This window comes from Talpa occidentalis, unplaced genomic scaffold, assembly GCF_014898055.3.
Source record: "Talpa occidentalis isolate TD23 unplaced genomic scaffold, MPIMG_talOcc4v2.1 talOcc4.13, whole genome shotgun sequence".
In the NCBI taxonomy this organism is placed as follows: domain Eukaryota; kingdom Metazoa; phylum Chordata; class Mammalia; order Eulipotyphla; family Talpidae; genus Talpa; species Talpa occidentalis.
This window is the reverse complement of record NW_023601322.1, coordinates 78920322-78942330: the sequence shown is the minus strand read 5'-3', so window position 1 is coordinate 78942330 and position 22009 is coordinate 78920322. Positions and strand designations below refer to the sequence as shown.

The following is a 22009-nucleotide window of genomic DNA, read 5'->3' as shown; positions in this document are numbered from 1 at the left end:
ACTATATTTTTTAATATGGGAAAACTTTTTACCTGTTCAAGATATAGTGATATTATAGAAGTTAAAGGTAAAAATCCTCCAGTGCCTCTGTAACTAACAAATTTTCAATTACAAGATTTTATCATCAAAGGGAAACTTTACCCTCTTAAACTAAGTACTTACTTAGCCCTTTACCGACCATAGAATTTTATCTGAAAAGTAAAAATTTTAAATTTAGAGGAGGGAGGGGGACAGCAAGGGAAAACAAGCTAAACAGGAAAATTGTTCTCGGGACAAATTTAAGGCCATTAGTAAAGTGCTTCAGAGAGCACGGACTTTGGAGGCAGGCTGACCTGAGTCCAAAGACTCCGGACTCCACTAGTTACTACGTGGCTTCAAGCAGGTTCCATATATCATACCCTCTCCCTCAGTTTCTCATTGGGAAAATGGAACTACTGATAGCTAATGCATGTAGTTATATATATATATATATTTTTTTTTTTTTTTTAAAAAGATTTATTTATTTATTTATTTATACAAGCACTGGGTACAGTCAGAAGTGTGGGAGGGTGAGAGAATTCACCAGAGCCAGAGCGGGGAGCAGAGCAGGCAGAAGGACCGAGGTACACTGCTGAGGGGAGCAGCGGGTATGGCAGGAGAGGTCTGCGCGCCATGTGGGACCCTCACCCGGTGGCCGGGGATCGAACTGGTGCTGCAGAGGCTGCGGGCAGCTTCGCAACCCAGCACTCAACCGCTGTGCCACTGGGGAGGCCCTGAGCTCCTCATTTTTGCCACTCTTTTTTTTCTTGTCGCTCCTATTCATGAAAGTGTTGATACGATCAACTCCCATGTCCTCAGTTCTCTGATTCTCAGACTCCCGCTCCTCTTCCACCCTCCCAAAGCCATTCATTCTCCTCTGTTCCTGGTCAGTACATGGTGCAATCTTCCATAGCTACCTTCTCTTTCATCCCCCCTGAGAATCTACTCTCCTCCTAGCACTGAGTTTGTTTCAATAACCTAATTTTCCCCCCTGCCTTTCTCTAACCTTTCCCACAAAGATATGAGGACAGTTCAGACAGTCCTGCATAATTGCTACTAGAGTACTCTTGCTAAAGTCCCCTGTGATCCCTTCATTTTCCTGCTGTAAAACCACTTGGGAAAAGTTCTGGGATGGGTAGAAGTGAGAGCTGCTTAACAATGTGAATGTATTTACTGCCACTGAAGGATACACTTTAAAATAGTTAAAATAGTCAATTTTATGTTATGTATATTTTAGTACATACACACAATCAATAACCGAAACTTCCAGAGCATAATGTTATATAAGGACCATCACCACCCAGGACAATCAGTCTTCATTAGTGAAATCCCTGTAGCCTACCATCCACCTTTTTCCTGTTTCACCCTTTTTCCTGTTTCTGCTTATCTTGAGAAGAGAAAGGCTTGGTTATAAAATTGGGTAACTAGAATGAAATAATAGAGCCAACATATCCAAACTCAGCTTGAATGGGGCGGGGTAGGGGGGAGATTTTTCATAAGTTACCAAGCTGTATTTCAGGTCCTAGGCCCAGGAAGAACACTTGCTGTCTTTGAAGTGACCTCTCGATTGCCTGGAACAAGACTGCCATAGGAAAATAGGAAAGCTGCCATAGGAAAAAGAAACCAAGATAGCTGGCTCATGGTTAAACAGGCAACATTTAGAAGTGAGGGTGCTCTCTGCAGGGCTCAGCTGCAATGAGTACTGAAGGACTGAAGTGAATGACATAAAGAGGAGCTGAAAAGTTTTGCTGGTATACTCTGCACCCCTGACTCTGTGCTCCAATCCCCAAGCTGCCTATACAATTTTTAAAGCAGTTTATGTGCTGTGGTGTAACATGTTTTATTTTTCTGATTTTCAGAAAAATATTAGTTATCCAAAATGGTAGACACAATGGGAATAATTCATAGACTCTGAAAAATACTCAGATTAACAGAGGGATGGGATGAAGGAAGAGGAGGAGAGGATGGTGAAGAAAGGGGTCAGCACATTAGCACTGGAGCTTTTTTTTTTTAAAGATTTATTTTATTTATATAAGAACTAGGGTACAGGCCAGAGGTGCGGGGGTGAGAGGATTCACCAGAGACAGAATGGGGAACAGAACAGGCAGATTGACTGAAATACACTGCTAAGGGGAGCAGCAGAAGAGACAGGAGAGGTCTGCCGTGCCATGTGGGTATCTCCCTGGCTGGCCGGGAATCGAACCTGTGCTGCAGAGACTGGACAGCTTCACAGCACTGCACTCAACCTGCTGTGCCACCAGGGAGGCCCAGTGAGTGAAGCCCAGTGGTGGAGGGTGAGTGAAGCGTGTGCGCACATGGAAATGTGAAGTTGTGGCTCAAAAGTATATAGTTATGTAAAGAATTGGAAAACCAGTGCCTCTCTGGTGGCACAAGGGGTTAAGCACCGCACTGTGAAGCAATCCACAGCCTCTGCAGCACGAGTTCGATCCCCGGCTGGCCAGGGAGCAACCCACATGGCGAGGCAGACCTCTCCTGTCTTGCTCACTGCTCCCCTCAGCAGTGTATTTCAGTCAGTCTGCCTATTCTGTTCCCCACTCTATCTCTGGTGAATCTTCTCACCCCCTGAAACTCTGGCCTATACCATAGCTCTTGTATGCATAAATAAATAAATCTTAAAAAAAAATTGGAAAACCAATAAAATTTGAAGAAAAAGAAATAATAGTTTTCCTCCTTCATTTTATTAGCTACTAAACTCTAAATTATAAAATTTTATGTTAATTGTGTGACCAAAATGTAGTGACTTCGTAGTCATTCATTCCCCACAGCTACCTGTAGGAAAGGAATGTTCTGTACCTCTGATTCCACTTATTTATTGGGTGCCCTGGAAGGTTTTTGTTATTGGTTAGCTTATGGACATCATTTCAAAGATAATGAATTAATCCTGACAACACTGAACATGTTTCTGTCCCATTATCTTCTGAGTGACTTGTTGCTGAGTAAGTCTACCTTCAGGGAAAGTAATCTTGGAAGAAAGTGTGGCTGCCCAAGAGATAACTTTGCCTCTAGGATTGTCAGAAATTAACATTATATAAATTCACTGATTAGAAAGATGTAATGTCATTGTAAATGATTCTTCTGGGTTAACCATGGACTCCTGACCTTTTACCTGCAGTTCATTTTTTTTTTTTAAGATTTATTTATTTATTTATACAAGCACTGGGTACAGTCAGAAGCACAGGAGGGTGAGAGAATTCACCAGGGTCAGAGTGGAGAGCAGAGCAGGCAGACTGACGAAATACACTGCTGAGGGGAGCAGCGGGCGGCAGGAGAGGTCTGCGCGCCATGTGGGACCCTCGCCTGGCAGCCGGGGATCGAACTGGCGCTGCAGAGGCTGCGGGCAGCTTGGCAACCCAGCGCTCAACCGCTGCGCCACTGGGGAGGCCCCTGCAGTTCATTTTTACATGGGAGAAAAGTTTAACTCAAGTAACAAGACAATAAAACCACAAAGCAAAGACTTTTGGCTGAGGACCTGGGCTTTTGTGCATCCAGGAAACAGCATTCTTCTTACAGATATTGAAATATGGCAACAAATAATCACACTTTAAATATGTGGTTCATAAAAAAAAAGAGGACCTCTCTGGTGGCCAAGAGGTCTCAGCTGTATCACCCAGACGGCCTGAGTTCGCAACCACATTGCGCAGCAGACCTCCTTTTCTTCTCCTGTCTCGCCCGCTGCACCCCTCAGCAGTATATGTCAGTAGATCTGCCTGTTGTGCTCCCCACTCTGTCTCTGGTGAATCCTCTCACTCGTGACCCTGCACCTCTGGCCTGCACACCAGTTCTATGCAAAAATAAATAAAATCTTTTTTTTTTTAAATATCAGTTGCAAATAAGAGAATTCAGATCTATGCTTTAAGATTTAGTAGTTGGAGAATATGATGCATATGTTAGCAACAATATGTAACAATAACAGTTAGGCTAAGTAGGGCCGATGTATTTTATTCATGCTCTCTCATTCATCCGTACACCCATATTCTTGTTCATCAAACACTTATGACTCTATTTTATGTGTCTGATGGTTAATTTGGGGGACAAATGTTAAGTTTCCTATTTATTTCTATTAGAAATTTTCTTCTATGATGTTCTCAATATTTAGGATACATCAGAATCACCAGGAATTTTATTAAAACACAGATATATGGGTCCCACCTCCAGAGATTCTGATGGAGTACTCTGGGATGGGACGGGAGTAGAAGAATTTGCATTTTTTTAAAGATTTATTTATTTATGCATACAAGAACTGGGGTACAGGCCAGAGGTGTGGGGGGTGAGAGGATTCACTAGAGACAGAGCAGGGAGCAGAACAGGCCGATCTACTGAAATACACTGCTGAGGGGAGCAGCAGGCAAGTCAGGAGAAGTCTGCTGCACCATGTGAGTCGCCTCCCTGGGTGGGGATCAAACTCTTGTTGCAGTGACTGCAGATAGCTTCATAGTGCTGTGTCTTAACCCCTTGCACCTCCAGGGCAGCCTCCAGAATTGACATTTTTAATAAGCTTCAAGGCCCCTGTGTGGACCCTGTTGGGGTGGACAGAGCAAGTACCCTTTAGGTAGCTGTTAGGGACTCCAAGACTGGGCAAAAACCACACCCACCAAGATGAGGGGCCAAATTCCACCCAATGCTGTCTTGACCCTGCCCAGGCAGAGTGGACAATGCCTGTGGTCTGAACTCTGCCCCTGACATCGTGAGCTAGGGAGCTGCTAGGAAAGAGATGGAGCTGAGCAGCCATTTTGAGAGACTTTAAAAGGAAGCAATGCATGAGGGAGCTGTTGTGGAAGGCAGCTACCCAGTAGGCCTTCCTACTCCCTCTGTCAGGAAATGGGTGCCCCTGACCTCAGCAGCAGCAGGGTTAAGTCACACCCTGCTGGCTCATGTAGCTGCAACTCAGCAAAGCTGCCTTATATCATCAATGGGTAACTGGACCTTCTCCTTCCCCTCTACCTTGCTGGTTAGGATAAATTATTTCTTCTTCTTTTTTTTTTTTTTTGTTGCACCAAAGGCCCTGTTGCTTGCATTTGTGGTGGCAGGTGGCTGGACCCAGAACTGGGAGAGCAGTTCTGACCCAGAGATAGTTTTCCTGCTTTTTGCCCAGTAACAACCAAACACTGCATATATTTAGCAAGTACTGCCAAGCAAGAAGACTACTATACACAGTAATTCCTTATGCGGTACTTATGAGAAGCATTTTCTACCACCAAATAACACAGTGCTGAATCTTCAGAAGTGGATCAAAGGCTGGCCATTGACAGTATGTTTAGGAGCAAATAGAGACAATTTTGAACTTGAACTCAGCAGAGATTGCTTAACCTAGGTACCAAAGCACTAACCAAAGCCAAATATTGACATTTTGGACTTTATTATAATCAAATAGTCAGCTGCCACATATTTTTATCACAAGACTTCATTAAGAGAGTGGAAAGTGAGAGACAAAGACTGTTATATGATACACAAAATACATAAATCCAAAAACTTCCTTTCAGAATATATATTGAAGAATTATTTCAAATCAATAAGAAAAAATGAGGGCCTCCCTGATGGCACGAGGGGTTAAGCATCAGCACTGTGAAGCTATCCACAGCCTCTACAGCACAAGTTCAATCTCCAGCCAGGGAGGTGACCCACATGGTGCAGCAGACCTCTCCTGACTCCCTGCTGCTCCCCTCAGCAGTGTATTTCAGTGAATCTGCCATCAAAATGGTAGTTAGAGCACAGGCTTACACAGAATCTTAACTAACTGACAAGACCACTGAAAGGACTTTGACGTTCTGGAGGTTGCAAATTGTGGGAAGGCAAATATATGGAGAAACCAGTGGTTAAAAAAAAAGGGCTAGTTTTAGCAAGGTTTGTTATGTAGGTTCTCCTGGGCTGATATTTGTTATCTCTAGTGGCTAATTTCTGTCCTTTAGGGTAGAGAGGGGAGGCAAGAACACCATAACAAATTTATATCCTACTTTTAGGCAAATGGTGGGAGGGCAGAGAGCTTTTCTTGTATCTGATTTTTCTCAACTGCATTCAGCTCAAAATCATCCATCTGGAAAAGGGGCTTGTGTAGGGTAGATTATTATGCCAGTTTACATTAGCAATCCAATTTTCAAAATGGAAAAAAAGACAAACAGCTATTGAATAAAAGAGAATCTTCTCTGCTTTCTGGCAGTGTGACGATAAAGTGTGCCTCTATTCTCAATATGGACTTCTTTTCTCCTGTAGGCAAATTTTAAGCAAATCACACACACCCAACATTCCAGAGAGGTGAGGCAATAAATCTCAGAGATGATGCAGTTTAAATTCAAATTAAGGAAAACAAATATTTTTCTAAAAGACACTAATAGTTTCGCAGATGACTCTTGTCCACAATAAAATAATTTAGGTTCTCCAGAGTTTTACCACCAAGAACATTCTTTTTTTTTTTTTTAAAGATTTATTTATTTGTGCATACAAAAGCTGGGGTATGGGCCAGAGATGCAGGGGGTGAGAGGATTCACCAGAGACAGAGTGGGGCACAGAACAGGCAGACTGACTGAAATACACTGCTGAGGGGAGCAGCGGATGAGACAGGAGAGGTCTGCCTCGCCATGTGGGTTGCTCCCTGGCTGGCCAGAGATCGAACTTGTGCCGCAGTGGCTGCAGATTGCTTCATAGTGCTGTGTCTTAACCCCTTGCGCCTCCAGGGAGGCCCCAAGAACATTCTTTGAGATAATTTTCTTAATACAAAAAACCATCTATATCTAGTTTTTTTCTGTCAGCAACATGAGAAGTTGGTAGAGGTTTAGAAACACAGTTTGTCCCCCTTCAGGTGACCAGAAAAATAAAAATGTATTGTCCTCTATCTGTAACAGGGTGGTCACCCTCTCCCTGTCCTATAACATATCCAGTATAGCTCCACAAGAAATCATTGTAATTCTCTCTCATTCTCTTTCTCTTTCTCTCTCTTTTTCTGCTTTCTCTCTCTCTCTCTCTCTCTCTCTCTCTCTCTCTCTCTCACACACACACACACACACACACACACAAACATTGTGTTTTTGATACCTTTATATTTTGAATTCATTAAAACATAAAAAGTTGAAATATATATATTTATAAAAATATATAAAAAGTGAAAAATAGTACACGGGTACTCTTTACTCAGCTCCTGCAATGACAATCATCTTACATAACCATAATAAATTATCAAAACCAGGAAATGATTTTTTGAAACACTCTTCATTCAGCTACAGAGGTATAGAATTCATTCAGATTTAACAAGTTTTGACATACACTCTTTTATCTAATCACAAGTGCAGATTAAACTAACCATCACCCTCAACAGCACACAGAACCACAAAGAAACTCTCATCTTACCCCTTGACAGTCACACTTTTTCCTAGCTACTGCTGATTAGTTTCCCATCACTATAATTTTGTCCTTTCACAAATGTCAAATGGCGCAACCCTCTGAGATTGGTTTTTTTTTTTTTTTATTTATTTATTTGTTTGTTCGTTTGTTTCGTTTATACATGCACTGGGTACAGTCAGAAGCGCGGGAGGGTGAGAGAATTCACCAGAGCCAGAGCAGGGAGCAGAGCAGGCAGAAGGACCGAAGTACACTGCTGAGGGGAGCAGCGGGCGGCAGGAGAGGTCTGCGCACCATGTGGGACCCTCCTCTGGTGGCCGGGGAGCAGCCGGGAATCGAACCGGCGCCGCAGAGGCTGCGGGCAGCTTCACAACCCAGCGCTCAACCGCTGCGCCACCGGGGAGGCCCTGAGATTGGTTTTTCTCACTGTGTGTACCCTGAGAGCCATCCTATTTCTTTTGTGTTAATCGTTCATCCATTGCATGTTACTTGGTTTGTGTCTTGTAGGTTCTCCAAGACCATCTCCAGCTTTAATAATTTACTAGGAGGCTTCATAAGACAGCGTGAATACTTGTGGCTATGATTTATTATAACCAAAAGATACTGAGACAAATCAGCACAGGGAAGGGCACATGGGGTGAAGTCAGGGAATAGCAGGCACAGATTTCCAAGAGCTGTCTCTCCAGTAGTCACTCAGGGCCAGCTTAATTCCCCTAGTAACAAGTTGTAACAACACATCTAAAATGTAACCAACAAAGAAAGCTGGTTAGAGACTCACACCCAGGCTTTTATAAGGAATGATCACAGAGGCCCCTCTGCCTGGCATGTACCCAAATTTCAGTGTTGTAGAAGGAAAGCAGGCATACAGCAAAAACTATCCTTCACACAAACAGGTTAGGCACAGTGAGTCACTCTTATCAGTGGTGGTGAGAACCTTCCGGAGATCTAAGTTCCCAGATGCCAGCCAAGGGCCAACCTTGTGATCAGGCAATCCCAGGTTCAGGCCTGCCCTATGAACTTTCTTCTGCATGACTTGTTTTCAGTTTTTGGCAAATGCAAATATGAATATGTGTAACATAATTTCTTTTGGACACAAGTGACAGCATATTAAGGATTATTTTGCAATGTGCAAATATTTATTAAGCACCAAGGTGTAACACATCTTACATATAAAATTAAGCCCTCACTGCAATGCCAAAATATTGGCTTTCCAGTGAGGATACTGAAGTTGACTTGCTCAAGTTCAAAGTATGTGTCTGGTACAGTAGCTGAGCCCATGTGGTGATTCCAGATCCCCTGCTCTTAGACATTAGATTCCTCTTCCATTCTAAACAATGGTAGCATTCTCAGAGGTGCCCCCTTCACTGCATTATAATCATTATCACCTTTGTTACAATAACCCCTTATGAAGAAGCTACTCTTTTTAGATTTGGTTTTAATTGCTTTCTTAGAACCAGATCTTCACAAAATGATAAGCTTCTGTGAGTTTGTTTTCTTTGACCAGTTTCTTCTTTCTGTATGCATTAACCATCTTCCTAAACGTTGGGGTCCCATATCCCCAAAATGATAATGCTGTTCTTTATTTGGTCAGGATGATAAAGTTGTTCATCCTTTGGTCCTCCTGGGGAGTTAAAGGAATTCTTTGTAACTACAGCAAGGTTTATTGTCCACCTGCCATTTGAAGACAAAGATCAGTGTTGTCTCACAGTGTTCTCAAACAACCACATGTGCATTTATCCTATGTGATTACTAAGTGACTACTCCTTGACTAATGTTACCTTTCATAGGAGAGAGAAACCTTGGAATGTCAGAAGAGTCAGGGCAGTTTCCAGGAAGATGCAGGATTTGAGAGCTGGGTAAGATGAAAGGAGATGAAAACAGGAGAAAACTGTCTACATGGAGGTAAAGTACAAACAGAGGCAACAGGGAGGAAGGAGAAAAAAAAATACAGTTTATAGGATGGTGAGAAAATCCTATGTAGAGCAGTTTTCTGCTGGGAAATAAAAAAGGGACAATCTTAGGTCGGAAAAGGAATTCATCTAGTACAGGAGTTTAAATCCCCAAACAAGAGATTGGAATGGATTGCAATAGTGAGTTATATTAATGGTTAGAACAGGGTTTGAGAAAGATTCATCTGGGAATAGTTCAAAGAGCAGACTGGAGATTAAAAGACAGGGACACTTGCTTATAAGCAAATCCAGGTGAAACAGCCAGAGTAGGATCAAAGACATGTGGATGGAGAAAAGCGACTCCCGCTTAAGAGTCCACCTTTTTTTTTTTTTTTTTTTAAATATTAAATTTTATTTTTATATTCCCCCATACAATTGCAAACGCCCCATTCTGACCCCAATCCTTCCCCTCCCGCAACCCACCCCCAAAAAGTGTCTCTGGTTCATAGTTTTTTGTTGATTTTGATTTTCACTTTCTTATATTCATTTTCCTGGTCCCTTATTTAAGTTTTCTAGATTCCTGCTATGAGTGAGACCATCCGGTATTTTTCTTTTTCTTTTTGGCTTATTTCGCTGAGCATGATCCCTTCCAGTGCCATCCATGTTGCTGCAAATTGCATGTGTTTATCTTTTTTGAATGCTGAGTAATATTCCATGGTATATATGTACCACATCTTCTTGATCCAGTCATCTATTTTTGGGCATTTGGGTTGTTTCCAAAGCTTAGCTATTGTAAACAGTGCTGCTATAAACATAGGAGTGCAGGTGCTCTTTGGAATTGATGTTTCTGTGTCCTTTGGGTAAATACCTAGGAGTGGAATTGCTGGATCATATGGAAGCTCTATGTTTAGTAGGTCCAGAAATCTCCACACAGCTCTCCATAGTGGTTGGACCAGTTTGCACTCCCACCAACAGTGCACAAGAGTTCCTTTTTAAGAGTCCACCTTGATGTGGATGAAGTGGCAAGAGAAGCTTCCGCACATCAAGACAGGATCCATGTAAAGCAGAAAAGCATTCATTTACACGTGGTAGTTACACTTATAAATGAGGTCAGTAAAGCACTGTTAGGGAGTCATTTTAGCCCCCAAGATAAGTTATAAAAACACTTTCCACCACAAAGACAGATGATAATGCAGAGAGGAAAAAAACCTAATGTGTGGTACAGGAAGCAGCAAGAGGTGAAGTGCTTTCTTTTATGGTGAAGTATTTTAAGAAAGTCATTTAGCGTGACTAATCTGTTTTCCCTTTCTAAGGTAGGTCACTTAAATATAGCTAATTAGGAAAGCATAGATAAGACAGTCAAGGTCAAGCTTGGACCTGTTTTGCTGCCTTATAAAAATCCATCAAAGTGGAACTATCTAAGATCTGATACATTCACAATGAGCTGTGAGCTGATATGAGGGCGTATACTTTCATTGTAAGCAGGAACAACGTTTTGATCATGCCACTGACTCAAATTTCTTAGTGCAAATCAAACTAACACTGTATCTCTCATTTCTCCAGTGAATAAAAAGAAGTTATTCCCAGAGTCAATTTAGAAAACACATAATTTTATCAACATGCTCTGAAGATACAAAGTGTCAGAGTAAAAGAAAGCTACTACCTGCATCCTGCTCCTCTGTCAGGATCACCAGCATCAGCTCCCTGTTCATGCTGTTAGGGGGAAATGACGTCCTGAGTTAATCCCATACAGGCTTTGTGGACCCCAACCCCACTCCAGACTAAAGCCATCAAGACATTGGGAAAGACAAACCCCATCACCACCAAAGGGAGGGTGGCTGGAACCTGAGGGTGGAGTTGGGCAGCCAGGTTGGATATAAAAACCAAACACGTGGGCCTTGGGGGGCTCGCTATCGCTCGCCTCCTGGTTACACAGCTCCTGGCTGGCGGCCAGCTCTCAGAGCTCCATTTTGAGATTCCTGATCTGCGGATCCGGTAGGACTCATTTAAAACTTTGTCTCCCACTTTTCTCCCTGAGCTGTACATTTCCTCATTTCCCTTCCCTTGTAAATAAACCTTTTATTAACCTTTCGCGTGTGCCTGCAGTAGAGCATTGAGAAGTCCTTTTAAGCGAGCGGGTGAGGACCCACATTCAGGCACCCCGTTTTGTATCGGGGTTGCTCTACAACAATGCCACTCACTTTGGTCTTTCTATAAACTTCAAATATGCTAAGATAATCCCCACCTCAGAACTACCTGGAATGTTCTTGCCGAAAGTTTCACATTTCTGCATCATTCTCATGATTCAGGTTTTAAATTGACTAATATTTTCCCAGGGAGATAGAGCAGATGCTATTGGGAACCCTTACCAGAGAAAAAAAATTTATTTGTTTGTTTGTTTATTTGTTTGTTTGTTTATGCATACAAGAAATGGAGTACAGGCCAGAGGTGCAAGGGGTGAGAGGATTCACCAGAGACAGAGTGGGAAGCAGAACAGGCAGACTGACTGAAATACACTGCTGAGGGGAGCAGAGGGTGAGACAAGAGATGTCTGCTGCGCCATGTGGGTAATTCCCTGGCCAGGGATCGAACTCGTGCTGCAGTGGCTGCAGATAGCCCCACAGTGCAGCTTTAATCCCTTGAAACAGCAGGGAAGCCCCATGTCTCAGGCTTTTGTCCTTTCAGGGAGGATTGCTCTTGACTGACAGGAGAGTCCTCACCTAGCAGTGGTGCTGGAGATAATGGTTAAAGTTATGGGCAAAGACTAAGAGTCTAAGAGAAAGCAGCTTCTTCCCCAGCTTCCATGGTGCAATCACAAATCAGGGCTTCCATGGCATCATGTTGAGGTTAAGCTTTTCCCGAAGTCATATTTTTGTCAAGGGTCTTTTTCTGTTGTGTCCTATTTTTTTCACTCCCTAATGGATTTTTCCTTAAGATCACTTCAGTAGGAATTCCCACCTCAGGCTCTGCTCACAGGCAACATGATCTAAGACTGTTGGTGTCTGAAGTGGTTCTAGGAAGCCTAGTATTAACAAATCTGGATGTGGGCACTGGATAACTCATCCACTAGATGGCAATGAGAACACCATCATTGATGGTAAGTGAACTATTGTAGGTGCTGACTTGCTCTAGTGCTGCAGTTACTAACATTTTCACCCTTAATGAGCTGGAACAAAATATAAGTAGAAGAGCTGCTCTCAGTTGTGCAATGGCACTGACATTAAACATGCAGGGGTGGAACTTAATACACACACATACTATTTTTTTTTCTACTTTTACAAGTCTGTAGTTATTTCAAAGTGAAAAATGAAAACAAACAGCAACAACATAAAAACAAATATTACTACTGTTATAGGACAGGGAGAGGGGCAGCCCAAACCCCGCAAACCTGCCTATTCTAAATGGGTTCTGCCATCCGCCGCATCAACACAAAACATATGAGACCTCAATGGGAAGGAACTTTAATACAATTAGGAAACAATACAGGAAAGGCAAAGAGTCTAGTTTCTAAATCAAGCACCCAATGTTACCCGTCCCCTCGTGGGTAAAAGTCCATCCATATGGGATTGGCCCAGAACAAGGCCCCAAAGCCTGCCACAAGTCTAAAGCATCTTCCAGTGGGGACCCCCAGAAAAGGGTCAGAAACAACCAGACAAGCCCGGAAGGAAAAGAGCAAAATCAACATCCAGATAAAAGCTGCCATGGTCACCTCCCCATGGGTCTCACCCACATCTGTGTCACCCAGTCCACGACCAAAAGACAAGCGCAGTTTCTTTACGTATCTCTAGGCTCCATGCGCCTCCTCCAGGTCTCCTGGCTCCATCCTGCTTCCTTCCTCAGTCTCTTCTGCAGCTTCTTCTCTCCCTGCTCAGCTCCACCCTCCCTTGGGTGGGGCAGGGAACCTCCCCCTTTCCTGGGGACCACCCTGTTACACTACCATCCTCAAGGACTGCAGAGACAATGGTTCCTACACATCCATATTTAATTCAATAGCTTAACCCCTTCAAAAGCCAAAAGAGGACCTCCCTGGTGGCATAGGGGTTAAAGACAGCACTACCAAGCTATCGCCAACCACTGCAGCACAAGTTCGAGCCCCTGCCAGACAGGGAGCTTTCCACATGGCGCAGCAGACCTCTCCTGACTCGCCCGCTGCTCCCCTCAGCAGTGTATTTGAGTAGATCTGTCTGTTCTGCTCCCTACTTTCTCTGGTAAATCCTCTCACCCCTTGCATCTCTGGTACTTGCATGCATAAATAAATAAATCTTAAAGAAAAAAAAAACAACCAAATGAATTGTGGCAGATCATGTGGACTACCAGAAACTTAACCAAACAGTAGCCCCAAATGAAGTTGCTTGACTGAGAAGGGTATAGATTCTTTGCCTCCCCCTTTTTCTGTTTAACTGAGATCATGTTGGTTTACATCATTGTTTGTATTTTGGGAGTATAGGATCCCCCCCCCCTTTCAGAATTATTACTATGGTATACCCACCACCAAAGCACTGAAGGGATTATCTTTATTAGAACATAGCCTTGGGCCTCCGTGGTGGTGCAAGGGGTTAAGTCTCAGTACAATGAAGCTGTCTGGAGTCACTGCAGCCAAGTTCATTCTGGATCCTCCGGCCAGGTTGCTGACCCACACGGTGCAGCAGATCTCTCCTCTCTTGCCCACTGCTCCCCTCAGCAATGTATTTCTTTCTTTCTTTTTTTAAATTTATTTATTTATTCTGGGTACAGTCAGAAGCTCAGGAGGGTGAGAGAATTCACCAGAGCCAGAGCAGGGAACAGAACAGGCAGACCGGCGAAACACACTGCTGAGGGGAGCAGCGAGCTCAGCAGGAGAGGTCTGCGCACCATGTGGGACCCTCGCTGGTGGCCAGGGATCGAACCAGCACTGCAGAGGCTGCTGAGAGCTTCACAGACCAGCACTCAATGGCTGCGCCACCAGGAGAGGCCCTCAGCAATGTATTTCAGTCGACCTGCCAGTTCCGCTCCCCACTCTGTCTTTCGTGGGTCCTCTCACTCTCTCACCTCTGGCCTGGACCCCAGTACTTGGATGCATAAATAAAATAAACCTCAAAAAAAAAAAAAAAAAAAAAAAGAACTACACACACACACACAAAGAACATAGCCTTTGCTATGTGGTGCAGTAATTAGACTGGCAGATATATTCTTTTCTCTACCCATCAGGACATGTTAGATTCAAAGAGGTAGAAAATAGTTTACATTCACAATTAACTTAGCCCCAGGGCTACTCCAATCCTCCTATTCTGTCATCAGGTAATTCAAAGGGACCTGGATCTTGTGGACATTCCACAGATTTTCATGTTTGTCAACTACATTGATATCATGATATTAAGTGAGCTGGAGAAAGTAGAATTTTGATGCAAATGCAAGGTTGTGTATACAGATATTCACTTAAAAGATGGTATACCCGAAATATACGTAATGTTATAAATCAGTATTACTTCAATAAAAAATAAATGAGGGGCCTCCCCGGTGGCGCAGCGGTTGAGCACTGGGTTGCGAAGCTGCCCACAGCCTCTGCAGCGCTGGTTCGTTCCCCGGCTGCTCTCCGGCCACCAGCGGAGGGTCCCACATGGCACACAGACCTCTCCTGCCGCCCGCTGCTCCCCTCAGCAGTGTACTTTGGTCCTTCTGCCTGTTCTGCATCCAGCTCTGGCTCTGGTGAATTCTCTCACCCTCCTGCGCTTCTGACTGTACCCAGTGCTTGTATAAATAAATAAATAAATCTTTTAAATAAATAAATAAATAAACAATAAATAAATAAATAAATAAATAAATAAATGAGAAGAGACAAAAGTAAAGGAAATTAACCTGACAAAAAGGAAATGGCACATGCTCTGCAACACTGGTAAGACATGCATTTCAAAAGATGGAAGATAAAAACCAAAAAGAATCTTCCTGGCCCAGCTGGGATTGAGCCCACGCTGCAGAGGCCATGGACAGCCTCACAGTGCTGTGCTCAACCGCCTGTGCCACCAGGGAGGCCCAGTATGTTTTGTCTTGATGCAGCAGATGGCAGAACCTATGTAGAGCAGGCAGGTTTAGGGGTCAGGAGTCCCCTCACCATGCCTGGTAACAGAGGTACTTAGGAAGCTCTGAGATAAGAGGTGCAAGGCAGACTCTTATGGTTCTAAGCCAAGGCCATGCTACCTGCAACAGAGAACTATACATTATTCAAAAAACAATTTCTGACACAATGATGGGACCTGGAAGAGATCATCTAATTATGAGAAACTTCAATGGATTATGAAAACTAGAGCTGCCCACATGAACTGGGTTTGATCAGACCTACCAAGTTGTGAGGTTAGATATACCAGCACCATCCCATCATAAGATAGAACTAGTACTTCTGAATCTGGATTCAAGCAGATACCAAAAGCACAAGCAAGTTGCGGAAATAAATAGTTCAGGATGACATATCTCTTATTACTCTTACACACTTTTCTTTCAGCTCATACCTGCAGCTCCATGAAGTCTCCCTAAGATAAACTGATAGGGGAAGAAAAAAAATCCTCATCATAGTACGCTAACATAGGTTGAAAATACAGTGCTACTGCACCCAGTCCAATCGGGGTAAAAGAAAATGGTGGAGGCAAATTCTAATGGATAGAGCTTCAAAAGGTGGTCCTGGTAAGAAATGGCCAGAGAAAATGCAATCCCCCACTCCAAAATGAAACACATCTGTGTATCATGGGCAGTTGCAAATGGTCTAGCTGGATGGCCTATGGCTGGGAAAAAACAAGATTGAAAAATCGTGAAGACAGCCTGGAGAAAAGGCATGTGAGTGGATCAGCTGAAGTTGGCAATAAATACTGGTGAATGCCCATCAGAGCGTATCTGCTGCAGATGAAGAACACACCAGGCAAGGGACAAGAAGAGCCACCCAGCAGCTGCCAGCTAACTCTTCCTCAGTCACACTGCCCTTGCACAGTTGACTTAAGAACAAAGTAGCCACAGGGGAAGAATAGGGGCTCACGCAAGAGTTCAACAGCATGGGCTCCCTCTCCTCAAAGCTGATCTAGCTGACCCAACCACCAGTAACAAATGGCAATGCTGAGTCCACTATATAGCACAATTCTGAGACAAGCAACCAACTACTTGGTGGCTAAATGATTATATGAACCCACGCGACATTAACTCGGGATCAACTGGTACAAAGGGTAGAATGTAGCAGATGCCACTAGTGTCTGCCTAAATCCATGCTACAGGTTGTTTGGCTGCTGTTGGCTGCTAAGAGTGCACATGTGTGCTCTTCCCCAAGGCTTGTATTTGGCTGAAGGGAGCTACCTAAGTCAGAGATGACTGGTAAGATAATGCACTTCCCATCCTAGAGATGGCAGAGTGGAGGGGGCGGGGCGGGGTGTGTGATTGACTGAAGCAGGGGTGCAGGCCCAGCTCCATTGCTTCTGGCAGGGAACACTAACATCTGTGCTCCTTCCACAGTATACAAAGACAGCCCTCCAGTCACAGACTGTATTTCCTACCCTCTCTTGCAAGTAGATGGAGCCATGTGAAAAGGTCTTGCCAATGCAATCTGTGAGGAGGTGAGATATAGTCTCTGACAACTGAAATTAGAAGCCTTCTTTTTTACCCAGTCCCCTTCTGCATGCAGAGGCATGTGTGGGAACCCTAGGCGTCAGGGGAAGCCACCAGATAAAAAAAGCCTGTGTTCTGAGTCATCTCGTGGAAGTCTGCCACCAATCAGAAACACTTGCATAGTTAAGTGAATGAGAAATACATTTTAATTGCGTTTAGTCTCTAAAGTTTGGGGGTTGTTTTGTTATAGCAACATTACTCTAATATATACTCTCCCTGTGAACTCCAATGGGATTCCTCACATATTGGGAAACAACTGAATACTTCTGACAGATTCTCTTGTACATTTCCTCTGGAAAAAGACTGAATTACTTATGGGTTATTGTATGTGGTTATATTGTTAAATGCTGTCATTTAATTATCCTGTAGTAAACATGAGTTCAAAGACCACTGAATCAGAAGAACTGGATTCTATTTCCAGTTCTACATGCTAGTTATAGGGTCTGGTCAAAAATCACTTTACTTCTCTGGACTTCAGTTTCATTAACTGCAAAATGAAAAAATGAGAGAGGCAGGACAAGATGACTTTTGAGGTCCTTTCTAGATCCATATGTTATTAAAATTAAATCTCTTAAAAATATACAGCAACAACCCTTCACAATCTGAGAGGAATAGGAGCACAGAATTCAGTGCATTAAATATTGCACAACGTGGAACCTACAATAAACCCTTTAATCACAAGTATCTTTTATTATTGATTTCAAAATTTGGAGCTGAGTCAAAGACACTTGGTTCTTTGCTTTTTGGCTCTAGACATAAAATTGTCTCAAACAGTTCAAATACTCCATTCAATGAAGGCAGTAATTGGGGCTGATTTATTTCAGAGGAGTGGGGAAGAGGGCCAAGTGAGTCCTGGGGGATATGGCTGTGTTCGGCAAAGCCAATAAACACGCCAGAGCACCTGACCACGACCGTGCCAGTGACACAGCCCACTCTGAGAATAAATACGTTATGCTATAAACTGATTGAAGTTTTATTTGCTTTATAAATAAATAGACATGGGGCCTCCCCGGTGGCGCAGAGGTTGAGCGCTGGGTTGCGAAGCTGCCCACAGCCTCTGCAGCGCTGGTTCCATTCCCGGCTGCTCCCTGGCCACCGGAGGAGGGTCCCACATGGCGCGCAGACCTCTCCTGCCGCCCGCTGCTCCCCTCAGCAGTGTACTTCGGTCCTTCTGCCTGTTCTGCTCCCAGCTCTGGCTCTGGTGAATTCTCTCACCCTCCCGCGCTTCTGCCTGTACCCAATGCATGTATAAACAAAACAAATGAACAAACAAATAAATAAATAAAACATGCCTCTAAAAAATTAAATAAATAAATAAACAAATAAATAAATAAATACATAGACATGGCTATGTTCCAGTAGAATTAGGTATAGGATTCAGTAATTTTTTTTTTCAATGAACAAACCTAAAGAAAGCAATTTAGAAGGCACAACATTATTAAAGAAAAATTTCCCCAAACTACCACAAAGAAATCTGCTTCCCTGTAAATACAAAATTTTTTAGCATCTGTATCTGAATCACATAGATTTTGGGTTCATTTTTTTTTATACAGGGCGGGACACTTAACTAATTTTTTGATGTTTGTGTAAGAAACCTAGGCCAAGTATAGATAAGAAAGGATTGGAAAGTATCCAGAGCTTTCTCTAACCTTTGTCTAGGCTGTTTTTTGTTGTGCCCATTGAGAAATAGGCTCTTTTCATTGCACTAATCTTCCCATAGGTTAGGATGATTAGCAATCCTCAGAGACTGGAGGAGCTGCTGCATTCCATTTAGGTTGTTGGATCATACCTTCCTGAACAGCCATGCATATTTTTGGTCAAATTCTAGGGGTCAGCTATAGCTCCGCAAACAAGCCCTTTAAGAGAGAGAAAAACACTTAAATGGAGGGAAAGTGCAGGTCATTTCTGGTGGCGCCCTGTGTTTTTCCTTATAAGACTCTTACTGCTATGAAGGGCACCACTATTTTCTTAATCTCCAAGATCTAAAGCATTGCTGGCTTTTTCTGCCGAGGATCTATGCAATAATCTCAATCCCCTTACATACAAATATATCAGTCCCACGGAGGACATGTTGAGGGATCCAAGACCTGGTTCTATAAACATCTAGGACATGCTTTTTTCTTTTTTTAAGATTTATATATTTATGCATACAAGAACTGGGGTACAGGCCAGAGGTACAGGCGGGGGGGTGGTGGTGGTAAGAGGATTTACCAGAGACAGAGAGCAGAAATGGCAGATCTACTGAAATACACTGCTGAGGAGAGCAGCGGGTGAGACAGGAGAGGTCTGCTGTGCCTTGTGGGTCAGCTCCCTGGCCAGGGATCGAACTTGTGCTGCAGTGGCTGATGATAGCTTCATAGTGTTGAGACTTAACCCCTTGCGCCACGAGGGAGGCCCCTCGGACATGCTATTTAAGGAGCATCTAGACTTAAAATCTCACTGCTGAGGGGAGCAGCGGGAGCAACAGGAGAGGTCTGCTTTGCCATGTGGGTATCTCCATGGCCTGCCCGGATCGAATCCGTGCTGCAGAGGTTGCTGACAGTTTCACAGTGCGGTGCTCAACCGCCTGCACCACCAGGCAGGCCCCATATCATTTCTTTCTAATGTCACTATCACTTTAGGTTCTCTAACTAACAATGTCATATTAGAATCTAAATTGCTTTTCCAGCCCCAAAGCATTGTTAGCTAGTAAAGTGAACATTTTAAACTTATTTTCCATCATATTAGCTTCTGCTCATTTTTTCTCAGTGGTTTCTCATTGCATATATAACTAAGCATAACTTTACCCTGGGCAGCTCTTAAAATCAAGCTCAAATTTGCATTTTACAGCATTAATTTCCTATTACCTATTTCACACATCCATTGTAATATAACTTCTGGAAAAGCTTGAACTTTCTATATGTGTGCCTTTTTACATACTATGCCTTGATTCTCCTTTGAAATTTTTTCCATATGAGTAAAGTCTGGCTTTGTTTTTCTTCACAGCCTTCATCGTGCCAAGTGCAGAGACATTCACATAGCTAGTATTACTACACTTTTGTGGAACTGAAGTAGAAAAAGCAATCCCTCAGGTATAATCAAGATCCATTCTATCACAGTTATGTGGCACTGTTCCAGGTATAGCATTACAAATGTGAACACAATAGAAATAACATCCTATTCTCTGGAGCTTAAATGGCGCAGGAATGGTGTGGGACTTTAAACAAATACACATCTGTAAAATGTTATATAGGAGATGTGAGTTATATAGAAAGATAGAATGAGGAAGAGGGTTTGGAATGCCAGAAGTGGCTGAGATGGTTGGAATGGAGGTACCAGAAGTAGTTGGGATTTTTTTTCTATGAAACATTTATTCATTTATTAAATAAGAGTTCTCTCTTTTTTTAAAAAAAAGATATATTTATGCATACAAGAACCAGGCCCGGTGGCGCAGCGGTTGAGCGCTGGGTTGCGAAGCTGCCTGCGGCCTCTGCGGCGCCGGTTCAATCCCCGGCTGCTCCCCGGCCACTGGAGGAGGGTCCCACATGGCGCGAAGACCTCTCCTGCCGCCCGCTGCTCCCCTCAGCAGTGTACTTCGGTCCTTCTGCCTGCTCTGCTCCCTGCTCTGGCTCTGGTGAATTCTCTCACCCTCCCGCGCTTCTGACTGTACCCAGTGCATGTATAAACAAAAAAACAAACAAACAAATAAATAAAACATGCCTCTATTAAAAAAAAAAATTAAAAAAAAAAAAAGAACCAGGCCAGATGTGCGGGAGTGTGAGAGGATTCACCAGAGATAAAGCTGGGAACAGAACAGGTAGACTGACTGAAATATACTGCTGACAGGAGAAGCGGGCAAGACAGGAGAGGTCTGCCGCACCATGTGGATATCTCCGTGGCCAACCGGGATGGAACCCGTAATGCAGAGGCTGCGGACAGCTGCACAGCGCTGCACCCAACCACCTGCACCATCAGGGAGGCCCTAAATAAGAGTTCTTATACTAAATCTAATGGGCTGTAGGGCCTCCCGGTGGCGCAGCGGTAGAGCGCTGGGTTGCGAAGCTGCCCGCGGCCTCTGCGGTGCCGGTTCGGTCCCCGGCTGCTCCCTGGCCACCGGAGGAGGGTCCCACATGGCTCGCAGACCTCTCCTGCCGCCCGCTGCTCCCCTCAGCAGTGTACTTCGGTCCTTCTGCCTGCTCTGCCCCTCGCTCTGGCTCTGGTGAATTCTCTCACCCTCCCGCGCTTCTGACTGTACCCAGTGCATGTATAAACAAAACAAACAAGCAAACAAATAAATAAAGAAAAACATGCCTCTATTAAAAAAAAAAAAATCTTAAAAAAAAAAATAAATAAATCTAATGGGCTGTAAAGTTGCAAAATAATAACAGCTAATATCTCCTAGCACATATTTTATTTAATTTTCACAACAACCCTACACAGTAAATACATTTTTTTTCAAAAGGGACTACTGAAGCACAGAGACATCACAGTGGTAGAGAACACTCAGTTTTAGGCTTACCACAGACAGTCACATGGAGAAAGTGAGCAAAATCCTGAAAGGGGTGAGAGAATAAACTTGTAAGTACTACGGGAGGAGAATGCTAAAGGATAGGCACCAGACATGAAAGGAGCTTGAGGCAGGAGCTCTTGGGGTCCTAGTAATAAACAGCAAGGAGAGCAGAGTGAGCCAGACTGTGGGCAGAAGCTGATAAGCTTGGATGGTCTGAGTGGACCCTAAATCATTGTGAGGACATTGGCTTTTACCTAAAGCTGATAGGGAGACTTTCAGGGGCACCGAGAAATTATCTGTATTATATCTCTAAATATCTCAGCTTGAGAGTAAACTACACAGGTGAAGGTAGAAACAGGGTATGCATTTACAAGTCTTTATAATAATCTCTGATGGTGACTTGGACCAGGTGGTGATGAAGGCTCTGAAAAGACATCAGATTCTAGAGATATTTTAAAAGTAGAGCAGATAAGAACTGCTGATGGGATGAATGTGGGAGGTAAGAGAACGTGAGACAGCCAAAGTTCATTTTAAGGTTATCTTCAAGCAAGTAGAAAGATAAAGTTAGCACCAACTGGAGGAGCAAGTTTTTAGAGGGTGGAATGAAGGGGAAGACCAAGATTTTTATTATTAGTGATAACTT

At 43.5% G+C, this 22009-nt stretch overlaps 1 protein-coding gene across 1 annotated transcript in view; it reads right to left on the bottom strand.

The window, feature by feature from the left end:
- Positions 1-10941, bottom strand: part of ALDH7A1 (aldehyde dehydrogenase 7 family member A1) — an 84310-nt gene extending 73369 nt beyond the window's left edge. The window contains exon 1 of the mRNA XM_037509432.2: positions 10921-10941. Within this exon, the coding sequence (XP_037365329.1) occupies positions 10921-10926 (6 nt within the window). The 5' untranslated portion in view covers positions 10927-10941. The remainder of the gene's footprint in view (positions 1-10920) is intronic.
- Positions 10942-22009: the final 11068 nt, after the last annotated feature.